This window comes from Tiliqua scincoides, chromosome 1 (genome assembly GCF_035046505.1).
Source record: "Tiliqua scincoides isolate rTilSci1 chromosome 1, rTilSci1.hap2, whole genome shotgun sequence".
In the NCBI taxonomy this organism is placed as follows: Eukaryota; Metazoa; Chordata; class Lepidosauria; order Squamata; family Scincidae; genus Tiliqua; species Tiliqua scincoides.
This window is the reverse complement of record NC_089821.1, coordinates 72545647-72560863: the sequence shown is the minus strand read 5'-3', so window position 1 is coordinate 72560863 and position 15217 is coordinate 72545647. Positions and strand designations below refer to the sequence as shown.

General features: G+C 44.8%; 1 protein-coding gene across 2 annotated transcripts in view; it reads left to right on the top strand.

Moving 5' to 3' along the window:
• The window catches only part of SLC11A1 (solute carrier family 11 member 1), a 32825-nt gene extending 19765 nt beyond the window's left edge, over positions 1-13060 (top strand). For both annotated transcript variants that reach the window (XM_066631690.1, XM_066631701.1), the window contains exons 9-15: positions 817-975; positions 1842-1928; positions 3142-3261; positions 7958-8107; positions 9959-10032; positions 11898-12051; positions 12962-13060. In XM_066631690.1, coding sequence (XP_066487787.1) covers positions 817-975; positions 1842-1928; positions 3142-3261; positions 7958-8107; positions 9959-10032; positions 11898-12051; positions 12962-13042 — 825 coding nt within the window. In that variant the 3' untranslated portion in view covers positions 13043-13060. The remainder of the gene's footprint in view (positions 1-816; positions 976-1841; positions 1929-3141; positions 3262-7957; positions 8108-9958; positions 10033-11897; positions 12052-12961) is intronic.
• The last annotated feature ends 2157 nt before the right edge of the window (positions 13061-15217 follow it).

Here is a 15217-nt window from a genome sequence, read left to right as displayed (position 1 = left end):
AATTGAGACTGAGAACCTGGATCGACATACATGGGTCAATACACTGAATAAAGCCTCTGCTTAACACACCTTTAAAGAAGGATTTGATTAATGGTTCTACTGGTATGTTTACAGGCACATACTCTGATAGTGTTTACACAAAGGTTTTGGAGACCAGAATTTAAAAAGTTAAGGAATAAAATGTACTTAAGATCTTTTACTAAATTTTTAATATATCAGAGACTATACAGTTCTTAGGTAACAATTACTGGTAAGTTATTTTTTAGGATCTGGCCTCAGGTAAAATCAGACAAAACTATATACACCCCCCTAAGTTTAACCCCCGACTTATCAGAGGGTCATAGAAAATTCCATGATTTTTGGCTCAAAACCTGCCCTTGGTTTATCTGTGAAATCGACTTACAGGTGAGTATCTGTGGTAATAGCAATATGATACAAAGGAAAGCACCACACAATGAAACAGAAAAGAAAAATGAAAATATGGAACTGCTTTATACAAGCCATAATATTGGTCCTAACTCAGTCTATGCTAAGTGATGGGAGAGCTCCAGGATTTCAGATAGAGATCTTTCCCTGCCTGACCTGGTAATGCCATGGACTGAAACTGCATGAAAGGCAGGTGCTCTCCCACTGAACCTCCATCTATTCCTACTGTCAGGGTAAGATACCAGCCATGTTTCTTCATGTGACAAGCCTACCCAAGGACACAGTAGCATAGCACTTGGCTATGTCCCTGTAGTGTTTCCTTGGGGAGGAGTGGTACTCCCATTTTGTGTGATAGATGGAGCTGTCAGATACCATGTTCTTTCTTCACAGACTCGAGAGATTGATCGCACCAGCAAGCGGGCAGTGAAAGAGGCCAACATGTACTTCCTGACAGAGTCCACCATTGCACTCTTTGTCTCCTTCCTCATAAACCTCTTTGTCATGGCAGTGTTTGGACAGGCCTTTTATCACAAACATAGCCAGGAAGTGGTGAGTGCCAGACTGTCACACCCTTGGGACCAGGCCAAATGATTCCTCTTCCACCACACATGGGTTCTTTGTCTGCTCTTCACTTTTTCCTCCTACAATGAGAGAATGGAGGGTGGGGACTTAGAAGGAAGAATGAGGGTAACATTTTCCTTTGACTTGGGAAAAGCAATTTCAGTCTAGACCTCGTTGCTCAACCTGACCAATCAAGTTTCTGAAGGCAGGGCTGACCTTCAAATTCATTATACTACAGTGGAAAATCCTGACTTCAGTTTGTTAATCAAGCCAATGTGATATAGACTGTATCACATTGGCTTGATTAAAGAAACTGAAGTCAGGATTTCAAAATTAACAACTGCCTTTTTAACATCAAGGGACACTCTTGTACAGTGTCAGTCCAGAGTTCCCTCTTTTGAACTTTGGCATCATCATCCTAACTATGGATCAGCTGGATTTTATTAGCTGGGTAGATAGAAGGCAATGGCTTTGGATGTTGATGAATGGATCTGGAGTGATAAGTTGTAAGAAGTGTAACAACTGGAAGAGAGATCAGTAGCAGGGCATGTGGGAATATTTTGCTTCCAGTACTTTTGAGGAGTGTGACTGTTGTGTTTAAGATCGAGTCTTTCTTTGGCCCAAGCTGGTACTCGGAATGCCTTGGGCTGGTTACAAACTAGGAGCCCATTTCAGGACTTACATTGGGCCAAAGGGGCAACCTAAAAAGGAGTGGACAACAGTCTGTGTGCTGCAATCTGCAATAAACTCTGCATTTTAAGACCATACTGCTCACCTAGAGCCACTTTCGAGAGTTCCTGGTACTCTGCTTTGATGACTTTCCAAGTTCCTTATTTTTTGCTCATGTATTCCAGAATGCAACCTGTACCAATCTGTCCAGTATTTACCCTAATGTATTTCCTGATGACAATAACACAATCTCTGTGGACATATACAAAGGGGTAAGTTTCCAGCAGAAAGATGCTCCTTCAGTCTGTCCCCAGCCTCACTGCTGTTGGTGCAAACCTAGACTAGTTGCGTAGAATCATAGGAACATAAGAGCCCATGCTCCATTGTGTAGTCCATTACGTAATCCATTACTCCTTTGTGTATTTAATCCCCAGTGATCAGTCATTTGTTCCTCAATTGCAACTTTCTTACTTATGCTACTTCAGCAGGTAGAATTACAGCATCAGAGTCTATCAAGTGAAGAATGCGTTAATTGTCTAAGAATGTATATACAAGATGTAGCATCTAGGCATGTTTTTGTTTCACCTTTTTTGCAGTTCTAATCAATCGCTTTTAAAAAAAATTAATGAAAAAGTTACAAAAATGCAGGAGAATAGATTTTTGGCTATAATCCTTGCACAGCCCTCCCACTCCATCCCTAAACACAGGGCTGGCCCAAGGCCTCCAAGTGCCTGAGTTGGTGGGCCAAATGCTGTCCCTCTTACTAGGTGATACGACAGCCTCTACTTATTCTGCTGCCTGGGCTGGAAAAGGACAAGAGAGGGATGGAGCAGAAGAGGAAATGCACAGCAGGGGAGGAGAAAGATGGCTAGAGCATGGGGGAAGGAGAAGGAGAAGCAGCAATGGAGATGAGCGGGTGGATGCAGGTGGGCACCTCCCACCAATCTACTGCTTCAAGTGACCACCTAATTCGGCCTCATGAATGGATCAGCCCTGCCAAACCCACCCTCACATGTGCTTGGCTAACCTCACTGAACCTTTGGCATCCTGAACATAATGTTTCACCAGGATATGATATGATAATTAATGAGAGTATTTATATACCACTTTTTGACAAATAGTAGTTTGCAAAGACTTAGCAAAAAAAATAAAAATCAGTCAATAGTTCCTTGCCCCTAAATGACTCATTCTTGACAGTTAAGTGGCAAGCCCTCAAGGGCATTTGGCAGAGAGAAATCCAGGGTTTTAATTATGGGGCAAATAGCAGGGAGCAATTGGTTGCAGGAGGAGGGCATCTGTATGTGGAGATAGTGTATTAGATTCCCTAATAAAATGGTGCTGATATTTCTATTATTTCCATAAGAGAGTGCATAAGGCCACGAGAGGGTAACAGAAGCACTTCTTGTAACTTGGTTGAAACTTTAAGCAAATGAGGCTCTTTGCTTTGTCACTCTTCACCCTTTCTCTTTCTCATTTCCTGCCTAGGGAGTCATCCTGGGGTGCTACTTTGGACCCATTGCTCTCTACATTTGGGCCATTGGGATTCTTGCAGCTGGTCAGAGTTCAACCATGACTGGAACATATGCAGGGCAATTTGTTATGGAGGTGAGAAACTGGGACATTGCCTACATCTACCTATGTGCAAGAATGCTGTGGGAAAAGAGACATTTTCTAATGCAGTCTTTATTTCTTTAAAAGATGGTTACGCTGCTTTTCCACCCTTCTGTGACCTCAGTCTTCTCAATTCTTAGAGAAGCTTGCAGATAAGTTTGAAGACACAACTGTGCTCAGAAAGAAAAAAGTGGTTAATTTTAAAAATATATTACCATCCCATTATTTTAAGGCAGCCATTTTCAACCACTGTGCCATGGCACACTGGCGTGCCACAAATAGTCACCAGGTGTGCCGTGGGAGTTTGGTAGAGGGTCATTTTTTTAATAGGACTATTGGGGGATACGAGCCTCCCACCAACAGCATGATGTGCCTTGTCAATTGTCAAAAAACTGATGGTGTGCCTTGACAATCTTAGTGCCTTGTCAGTGTGCCCTGAGACAAAAAAGGTTGAAAACCACTGTTTTAAGAGCTTGATGTCTAGTACATTTTAGGCTTGATGGAATTGGTATGTAGGTAAAGCAAAACATAAAAGTGGTCCTATTTGTTTTATGTAAATATACGTTTGGGCAGTAATTTCAGAGTAGAGTGCATTGTGCAGAATTGTAAATAACATGTTTCATGATCTTAGGGGAGGCTAAGGAGCACAGGACAGGGTTCTCATGTTACATTTCCTAATTTCTGTTACTCGTCCCAGTTGTTCCATGAGAACATAAGAACAGCCCCCTGGATCAGGCCATAGGCCCATCTAGTCCAGCTTCCTGTATCTCACAGCGGCCCACCAAATGCCCAGGGAACACACCAGATAACAAGAGACCTCATCCTGGTGCCCTCCCTTGCATCTGGCATTCTGACATAACCCATTTCTAAAATCAGGAGGTTGCACATACACATCATGGCTTGTAACCCATAATGGATTTTTCCTCCAGAAACTTGTCCAATCCCCTTTTGGCTCAAGCCACTTTTCTTGCTCCTTGTATATGCAGGTATGTACTCATGCAACCACACACACACAGCACAGTCCTTGCCAAAATACCATCAAAATATGCATCAACCAAAATACACATCAGTGGCCAGGCAACAGTTGCCTTTGCAGGAGTCTCAGCACAGGCAGTTGCTGTGGTGGTGAGAGTGGAACAGAATAGGGACTGGAGTGAGGATGGGGGTGCAACTGAGGGAGGGAAGGGCTGGTTAGCAGCAGCAGTAGATCTTCTGACCTCCTTTCCCCTTTCTGGCCTCAATCCACTTGCCTGGGTCCCCTTGGAATTGCCAGAAAATTGCTGGCACAGGTCTGAGTAGAACCATTGGGGTAGTGAAGGCATACCCCGGGGCAAGGAAACAAATGTTCCCTCACCTGGATAAGATGTCCAGGACTGTCTTGCACCCCCTCCAAGATGCCGTATACGTTCCAGTGGCACAGCTGCGTTGGCTGGGGGGGATTTCAATGGGATTAAGCTGTAAATCATGTAAATTATTTGTTAAATGATTTATATTCTGATTTTCCCATCATAACAATTCCACTTTGAGGTGATTACAGTTTAAAGCAATAAACACGTGCCCCTGTTCCACAAATAGCTTGCACTTAGAGCTGCTGTGTTGATTCTAAAAACAAATTAACAGCCCAGCAAGAGGAAGTTTAACAGCTGTGTGTTACCACAGAAGAGCTTCAGCAGTGGCTCCAGGAGGTTAATTTGAACCAGGGTTCATCAATGCCCTGGAGCCTGCTTGTAAGCAACTTGCCAGGTTTGTAGCAGAACAGCTTAGTCCTGGAAGATGAAAAGGAATAATATCGGAGAGTCTCCTCTATGCATGTGCGGAGTACATTTTCCTCATTGCTAAGTAGCCCAATTCTGTGGGTTTTGTTGCAGACATCAGTGTGCAAACATTTTGGAGGATCAGCCCCTGCACTTTTGCAGGGAGGCCCTGACCCATCATCTGCTATAGTTATATCATGTATTGCACAGGCCTACACATTTTGCTGTCTTAAAAGTTAGACCGATTCTTGGGTATATTTGGAGTGCTGAATCCAAAAATGGCATCAGTTTTGCCCAGTTGCCTGTAGTTTTAGGGATATAGCATAGCCAGTTTATATGATGATTCCTTTTGAGGAAACAAATGCCATGGCTTCCTCACGAGGAAGCTGCTTGAAATGGTGTATAAGGTGGCTATGCTATATCCCCAAAACTAGATCCAACTGGGTGAAACCACTGCCATTTTCAGATTCAGCACCCCCAAAATATCCTAAACTCATTCAAACACCTTGGCAACTAAAAAAAAAAGTGGGTGTTTTTTTTTGGGGGGGGGGGGTAGCCCTGTGTTGTTGAACGGGTTGCAGACAAGTTTGGCTCCACTGGCAGTTCTGGTACAGCACATCCTGGGTCCTTGTATCCACATAAGGGCCCACACCCATACCTGACCAACCCAGATCTACCCCACCCTGCTAAAGCCTAGCAAGCCAGGGTCCATGGGGCTGTTTAGCAACCTGTTGCTGCAGTTGCTTATCACCATTGCTGGATAAGTCTGCCTGGGGAGACTTACAGAAAGGAGGCAGCTCCTTGTGGGGTGCAGGCAGCAGCAGATTGTCATCTGCCCATTACCCAATTACCTTTCCTTTCTGGATACCACTGATTGTGCCTAGCCAGAAAAACCAACTGAGAGCTAGCCAGCAGACAGGCAAGGGTCCTCTGCTGTAGCTGTGGGGGACGCCATGTAGGAGGACTTATGGCTTAGTTCTGTGGCTTCGTTCCTGGCCACTATGAAGGTTAGTAGAATGTGCATGTACTTCCTGAAGCACGGGTGGGGGGGGGGCCTCATGGCTTTGGGTGACTCTCAGGGCTTTTGCCCAACCCCCCGCCCCTGAAGGCGGAGCCATCACTGAATCTAGATTATGCTTTAAGAGCCATGTTTCTTAGGGCCAATGTATGTGTTACACTTGGCCATTGAATACTTAGGAAGAGTTTTTGAGTAAAAATTCACTGGGGGACAGGAGATCGGTGCAATTGTGGGGAGGAGGGAGGGGTCTTTAACCCTTCCTACACCACACTCCTGATCACTTATGATCAGGGGTCACTTATGTGAGAGAAGAAAAGGTTTAATGCCTCCTTCCACTCACCACCACAGTCCCAAATCCAGATTGTCACACATAAATACATGGTGGGTTTTTATCCAGAACAAACAAGCACACAGGGGCTGAATAGCACATTACCATAACATGTACTACTGATTGCTACTTCAGAATAGGATTTTGGCACAAAACTGTTAGCCTGCAGAATAAAATAAATCCAATTATGGCGATAAAAGTTACATTGACATATAACCTGAAACGCTGTGTGAAGTTGCTGGGATATATATTTTTAATATTGTGCTGCTGACATCTAGAGGCTAGCTGCTCTAATTGCAGTGCCACACTTGTAAACATCAGCTGTGTATAAAGTTCAATTTGTGGTCCTCCTCCAAGAATCCATTCTGTTCCTGTCCATGGTAACTTGTCCAATCCACCATATATCTCCCACTTGTTGCACAGGGCCAGTACAAAATAGTAGTCTCACCATGGGTATAACTATAAGGAAAAAGGCAAGGGATCCTCCCTGAAGTTTAGAAGTATTAGTTTAGTTGGCAACCTTCAGTCTCGAAAGACTATGGTATCGCGCTCTGAATGGTGGTTCTGGAACAGTGTCTAGTGTGGCTGAAAAGGCTGACTTAGAAGTGGAAGTTCTAAACTGTTTAGAAGTGGACTCCCAAAAACTCACTAAAAGAAATGGCATTGCAGTCAAAATCATTGTAGTCAAAAGCAGTGGAATCAGACTCTCAAAAAAATATTAACCTTTGCTTTCCAAATGTGTATGTGTGTGATCATTTTGATGTACAAATAACTTCAAGACTTGAGGGTATGAGATTCTGTGGTGTGTTCTGTTGGAGTGTGCAACAGGTATTGTTGTTGCTGAAGTGGATCTGGTTTTCCACTTCAGGAGAAAAAGACAGGATTCCTATATAGCTGGGGTTGGAATCAATGACCCCTTTCACTTGATCCCATTGACAGAACTCTTTACGTCGACATTTGCCTTTAATTTTCCCTTGGCCCAATTGCCATCCTTCCCTGTAAGGTGTGCAGCTGCACAACCCTGTGCAGCTTCCATCTCAGTGCTCCAGAGCTCAGTGATGATGATGAAGATGTTGTCTCTGAGTGTTCCAGAGCCTCCCCCATGTAGCCCCCATAGGGTTCCACACACTCCTGTCAAAACATTAGAAGGAACATTGCCTGGCCTGGTGCTATTACCAGACTTTCATTCTTTGGGGACCTGATCCTGACTGGGACTGTGGGCATAGGAAGTTTTCACCATGCTGTTTGCCGCAGAGGGAAGCAACTACTGGAACCAACTTGCCATTGCCATTTCACTGCTTCATTTTAAACCATGCAGTGACTGAATGTGCCACTAGGTGGTAGTCTCTTTCAAGACCATTGGAGCTCCTGCTGTTGGGCTGTGGTTGCGATCCTATTCCTTTCAATGGACCCTTCATCCAGCCTGAGTAAATGGTGGCAGGTGGCAATGTTCAGACTAGGAGAGACTGCCTCTATCCATATGGCCTCAATCCATATTGTTCCATGGGTAGTGATTGCTTGACTCTGTTGTAAATGGAGGCACTGCTTTCTTCTTTTATTGTAAGTCAATGCATTTTTGTTCTCTCTCAGGGCTTCCTGAACTTACGGTGGTCCCGTTTTGCCCGTGTGGTCTTCACTCGTGCCTTTGCCATCCTCCCCACGGTCTTTGTTGCTGCTTTCAGGGATGTTGCAGATCTGACAGGCTTGAATGACTTCCTCAACGCGCTGCAGAGTATCCTGGTAAGGGTGCCCTGCTGCCCACAAGCCAGTTTTGGGACACATGAGCAGCTGCAGTGCCCCTTGTAGTTTCTCCACCCTCATATGGCCTCTTGCTGCCACTCCTTTGCTCCAGTGAGCTTGAAACAGAGAGTGACTTCCTTTTCATCCTGCAGACCAGAGAGGCAGACAGGATCAGCACTTCCTGTAGAATAGGAAATGAAAGCTGAACTTGCTTCATTTGTTTGCAGCAATTTATTTGAACACACATGAACAAAAATGTGCCTGAATTAACAATGGCACCAAAACACTCCATCTGGCTGGTGGAAAAAATTCAGATAGGCTGCTTTGCAACTGGCTTGCTAAGAAGAGCACCTGCAGTGGCAGAAGAGTCTCAGGGCAGGCTGGAGACCATCCGAGAACAGGGCTAGTCTTTTCCATCACCATTTGGGGTGGGAAAAATCTAGGAATTACCTCATGTAGCCTGTGGTTCCTTAGTAAGAATTTTGACTGCCCCTGAATGAAAAGATCTCAGAAGAAGGGCTTTAAAACAGGCAATAAGCAAGAAGAGTCTCTTTTTGGTCAAAAAGTAACTGCGAGGGCAGGGGGGAGTGAATCCATTTTTGGAATGCAACACATAGATTAGGCAGGTTTGGCATGTGTCCTGCCCACCCCTTCATCCAAGGGGAAGGAGATCTATATCTTTGGACAAGGGAAAGGCATGGGTCACCAAAAGGAACTGTCCTGTGTTCTCAGAGCTGTCTTTCCTTTAAAACAAACTCAAATACAGCCTCTCTGGGGAAAATGTAAACATAAGCACTGGGTTATGTCACCTTTCCTCACCTCTGACCAGGGCCCTCAGTTACAATGTTCATAAGGACATAAGAACAGCCCCACTGGATCACGCCATGGCCCATCTAGTCCAGCTTCCTGTATCTCACAGTGGCCCACCAAATGCCCCAGGGAGCACACTAGATAACAAGAGACCGCATCCTGGTGCCCTTCCTTGCATCTGGCATTCTGACATAGCCCATTTCTAAAATCAGGAGGTTGCACATACACATCATGGCTTGTACCCTGTAATAGATTTTTCCTCCAGAAACTTGTCCAATCCCCTTTCCATGTGGATGATCCCCAGGCCCAGAAAAGTTGAGGTGCAGGGTGAGGAAACAGCAGTTTCCCATCAGTGAGATGCATTATTTTGGCCTCATAGTTCTCTAACCCTGCTTGTTTCTTCCTCCCCAGCCCAGATCCAGTCACTCTCCTCCCTCTCCATCTTAGTTCTCTCTGGGTTCTGTTCCCACCTTTGCTCTGGCCCAACTTTCTCATCCTCACTCCCCTTGTCTGTTTCCTCTCCTCATCCTTCTCCCCACTGGACCTGACTCCCCTTTCTATGCCCCTTTGTTGGGCACAAACCGATGAGGGGGCTTACTGCCTTTCTGCTGGGCAGCATGGATGTGCAGCAATGATGTCATCATTGAGTACCTTTACAGAAGCCCTGAGGGAGCTTTGTGCAGGCTGGACCTGTCTGGGGCAAGTACATTGGGTTAGCGTTTACCTCTGTGCACTGTTTTCCTGTTAAAACCCCTCTCCCCAGTCATTATTTGCTCCGCTACAATTGTTTATGGCAAACAGCTGCTTCAGCAGCGATTGAGATGTTAATCCCCTCACCCTGTGATCCCAAACTGGATTGAGGACCTCATGGCCACTTTCTGACAAAAGACACTTCCTGGTTACAAATCTCTCTTAATGTTGGGCTTAATGTCATGTCCAGTTTGTTTCTGAGATAGGTGAGAAGACAGAGGAGAAGAGGGCACAGAGGTCTTTTGAAAAGGATGCATGTACAATCAACTCAGTTTTTCCTCCTCTTTCCAGCTACCTTTTGCTGTCATCCCTGTTCTCACCTTCACGAGCTCACAGCCTCTCATGCGGGATTTTGCCAATGGAATGTAAGTAACTCCAAGCTGATGGCGATCATACGGTGGACTTGTGTTTGCAAAGACACCCTTCTGTGGAGTTATCCATATGAAGGGACACACATGGAGTTATTTCTGATCATATGAAAAATGCTTGGTCTGTGTAATACACTGAACAGCCCATACCCATTATCATTCATGAGAGCACAGTGCAGTAGTCTTTGCTTTCTCCACACAGCTAACTTTCAATTTGGTCAGTGGCATCACTAGGATTTGCGTCACCTGGTGTGGGAGGCCTGCATGTCACCCCATTTAGTTGGTGGGGCAACACCCCAAGTGGTGGGAGTGGTAATGTACCATCACCCCGCCCCCACTGGTTTTTTGGCTGTACCTTTCGATAGAACACAGATATTTCAATTGGTTTGCTTCACTGCATTTTGCATGAAATTACACATTGATTGATATATAACATGATGGGATTATTCCTCCAAACTCTGATTTTAGTGATTTTGAAAACTTGTAGAGTCTCTCTCTCTCTCACACACACACACACACACACACACACACACACACACACACACACACACACACACACACACACACCTGTGTCAACTTACTAACACCTTATTGCAACAATTCTCAAACTTTTAGCACCGGGACCCACTTTTTAGAATGACAATCTTTTCAGGACCCACTGGAAGTGATGTCATGGCCAGAAGTGACATCATCAAGCAAATTAAAATAAATAATTATAAATAATTAAACTGAAATAAAAGAAATAATTAAATAAGGGGGAGCTAGTCCTGTTCCACCAAGTGAATTTTCTCTGTAGTCTGCATGGAATAACACCCCCCCCCCCTCAAAGAATCAGTGAGAAAACATTCCCCTTATCAGATGAAGCCTCTTTTTTTGTCCTTTTTAGTGGGGGGGGGGGGGGAGGCTGCCTTCTGGAGCATTTGTTGCCCTCCCAGTTCCATCAGATCAGGACCTTTCTGGTGTCCTTACATTCCCCTCTGCCTGGCCTGATCACAAGCCAAGATATGTCTGTATACTCATGAGTAAATGCAATCATGAGGCTGTTTCACTTTCCATAGGGCTCAATACACTCACAGCTGGGAGGGAGGGGCCTCCTTTTTGGGTGTTTTTGGGGGGCTGCTTTCATTGGATCAGGACCATTCTGGTGTTGTTGGATTCCTCTCAGCCTGCCCTTTCCGACGGACTATGGCAAGTATGCCTACTCATGGGTAAACGCACAATACGGCTCTGTTTCGCTTTCCATAGGGCTCCATGCATTTTTCTTTCTGGTTTTTTGGCCATAAGTTTTGAAAGAAAGGAACTACTTCACTCTGGTTCTTTGCATTGCATTCTGCCAGACATTCCACATCCAACAGTGTATGGCATTATTGGGTTGCTCCTAAAACCACGATTTTAGTGCGTCATCCCCCCAGTGCGCGTCAACCCCCTTGCGCATCACCCGGTGCGGCCCGCACACCCCTAGCAACGCCACTGATTTGGTGATAATAAGTCCTCCATAATAAGTCCCCACATATCTGAGACAAAGGACCTTCTTGGTGGTGTTTCAAGACTGTAACATGTTCTCCCCCCATGGAGATCCGCTTGGCTCCTTCTTGTTTTCAGATATTGTTTAAAATGTCATTTGGCAGGATTTCCATCTGCTTATGTTTACATCTGAGCTGCCAATCTTGATATGATCTGCTGTTTTAGCTGATGTCTATTTTCCTGCCTCTGTTCTGTTGCTGTTTTTAATTCTGTACGCTGTCATTGTTTTGAAGCAGAACAGTATAAAATAACCATTTTGTGGTGCTAGAAGGGGTTATTCCATCCTGAGAATCATGATCCCGTGTCTTTGACTATCTCCCCTCTTTGTTCTGCTTTAGCATCGGGAAGTTTGTGATGATCCTAATCACCGGACTGATCTGCGCAATCAACCTCTACTTTGTGGTGACAGCTTTAATGGCTTTGGACCATTTGGCATACTACATTGTCACAGGATTTGTGCTAGTTGCCTATGTGGCCTTCGTCTGCTACCTGGTACGAACCATGTAGTTGAATAAGACAACCCTGAGTTAGAACAGACAAAAGAAAATATTTCTTTACTCAGCGTGTGGTTGGTCTGTGGAACTCCTTGCCACAGGATGTGGTGATGGCGTCTGGCCTGGGCGCCTTTAAAAGGGGATTGGACAAGTTTCTGGAGGAAAAATCCATTACGGGTTACAAGCCATGATGTGCATGTACAACCTCCTGATTTTAGAAATGGGCTGTGTCAGAATGCCAGATGCAAGGGAGGGCACCAGTATGAGGTCTCTTGTTATCTAGTGTGCTCCCTGGGGCATTTGGTGGGCCACTGTGAGATACAGGAAGCTGGACTAGATGGGCCTATGGCCTGATCCAGTGGGGCTGTTCTTATGTTCTTATCCTATAGTGCTGGGATGCAGACTCATTCCAAGTTAGGGTTGACAATCCCTCGGCCAATAATATCAGGCTGCGCCAAGTGCTTGTGGTATGTGTATTTTTTCCTTTGTTCCTGTGTCTCCAAAGAGGATTTTCCAACACCATAGTCTGAGACTACAATGCCAGTTTGTTACTGTGAGCACCACAGCTACCCCATGTGCACCGCCTCCAGCTCCCTATTGAAATGCTGAGAGGTGGCACTACATGAAGATAGGGCTGGTATTCATACAGCATTGTAATGCCATGGTATCCACCATCATTCTTGATGGATACACATACACACCGTTAGTGACAGGAGGCCAACATCTACTTAGGTAAACTCACGTGCAGGACAGTGAGTAGCTGCCACCTAATGTTATAACAGAGCTATATGGTAGCTGTGAAAGAATCTAGGGACTGTTGCAGAAAGAAGCAGGAAAAACTCAAGGCTGTTTGGCATGTTTGTGAAAACATTTGTTTTGTTTCTGGTCTTGTTCTACCCCCATTCCAGGTTTGGACATGTCTCATCTCACATGGAGTTCCTTCACTGGCACGTGGGATCCACACTCGATTCGGTTATGGGTTGCAATGACAGAACATTCCATCACATGCACTGGATGCTGCTGAATCACTGGATTCTTCCCCTAATATGACTGGAAGCAATGGCCCCTCTGGATCTGTGTCTGGGCTAAAAGGTGCCAGAATCTTATGTACTGGTACTATAGATCTGTGGTAGAGTATGTACTTTGCATGTATAAAAGTCCCAAGGTGAATTTTTGGGATTAGCAATTCAGGAATCTTGAGACTCTGAAGAACTCCAGCTAAACACCAAAGATGTTTCTGGGCTTGATGGCCCATTGTTCTGATTCAGCATAAGATGGCTGCTTACATCTGACATGCAGCAGACTCTGCTGAAAAGGTGGGACTATGATGTTCTTCCAGCTGCTCCTCCACAACCCCTCCAAGCTATCTGCAGTAAGAAGGATCTGGCCGAAGGAGCATTCAAGACTAGAGAATATGCACTTACATCACTTCTTGTAGGGTTTGGGTTTTCTTGCCCTCCCCTCCTGCTGCTTCTTAATTGGTTTGGAGCTCTCCCTTTTCATTTCTTGGAGGAAAAGTTCTAGCACCTTCTTCCTTGACAACAATTTACTCGCATTCTCCTGAAACCATTACAGTGTGCACTGTCCTGCCCTACATTGGTTGCTACTGGTAAGGAAATGCACAGTGTCATATCATTAGGACACAGGTAAGTTGCAGAGAGGAACAGGTGATTGAAATACATTGTTGCCATATTGGACAAAAGCTGCAGCTTGAATGTTAACATGTAATTGTGGCCTGAAGGTAGAGTGACCAGACAGAAAGGTAGCCACAGTAACTACTGTTACTAGGTGCATAGAAGAGGGAATTCATAGTTGTTCCAGTGTCCCCAAAGATGTTAAATGCTATTCGTATTCCAGAATTGAGGTGCTAACATTCTCTGTACCTCTTTAGCTGTACAGTTAAAGGTACGAGATCCCCATTTTGCATTTAGTCACTTTATGCAAAAGGGCTAGTTGTCACCACCTAGCTTTTATACTCACTCCTGCTCCTGTGCTTGACAACAGCTTGATATGTAAACATTAGCAGATGCTACTTACCTCTATGATGTGAAGAACTTCTTCTGCTGATCTCTACAGATCAAGCTGCTGTTAGAGGCACAAGAATGTTTTTCTTTCTGGAAAGTTGTCGATAAAAGGCCTCTTTAAATACTAAGAAATTAAACTGCAATCTTATGCATGTCTACTCAGAAATACGCTCCACTGACAGCCCAATCTAACTAAACCCCTACATAGTAATGCAATGGTGCCGGTACTGGCTATGCAGAATTCCATAGGGAGTTTTCAGATGCTGGAGATCTCCCCAGGGTAAGGGGATATTTGTCAGAACTGTGCCAGCGAGTCTGTGTTGATTCATGCAGGTGGATCTGGCCTGGGAAGGGAGGGGGTGGGATTTGTCATGCACCACTACTGCTGCCAAACGTGCCCCCTCCCTGGTCCAATCTGCTCACCCCTGCCTTCATCTCCTCTCCATCCCCCCCCCCCAACAGGCGTATCTGCTCCAGCAGGTGTAGGTTGCTCTGCCAGCACGCAAAGGGAGGCCCTAGCACACAATAGGAAGCTAGTGGGAAGCCACTAGCTGCCTGCACTTGACCCAATGCCCTTTACAGCACTTTTGCAGCAGCCTGCACCAGTGGAACACACATTCTGCAAGCATAGGCCTTGGTTACAATTGAGCCATGATGTTACTAGGACTTATCCCAAGTAAGTGTATATAGGAGTGCAGCCTTGATCTCATTGTTTCCTTCAGCCTCTGGTTTATCTCTGGGCATATGAACTGATTACATCTTGCTCTGTATTCAGTTAAGTAATGGAAATAAATGTGACCATCTCCGTATAATCTGTATTTTGTGGTTACTTAGTGAAGAAAAAAAAAAAAATCAGAGTCTTAAAGTACACAGACAAATAGTTTGTTGTTCAGGGAAAAAGACAATCAAATGCTTTTCTGGAACCAAGTGTGTATGTTGATTGATCAGGGTTGATGAAATTGCTGGGAGGAAAAAAAATTCCTCTCTTAATGATAGGGTCTTTCATGCTCAACTACAAGGTCCTGTTCACTATGGCACAAGAGTTGATTTTTTAAACAATATTTTTAATTCATGTTCCTACATACAGAAAAGTCCATTCCCATAGTGCAGAAATTGATATAATGCACAGGGAGATTGTTT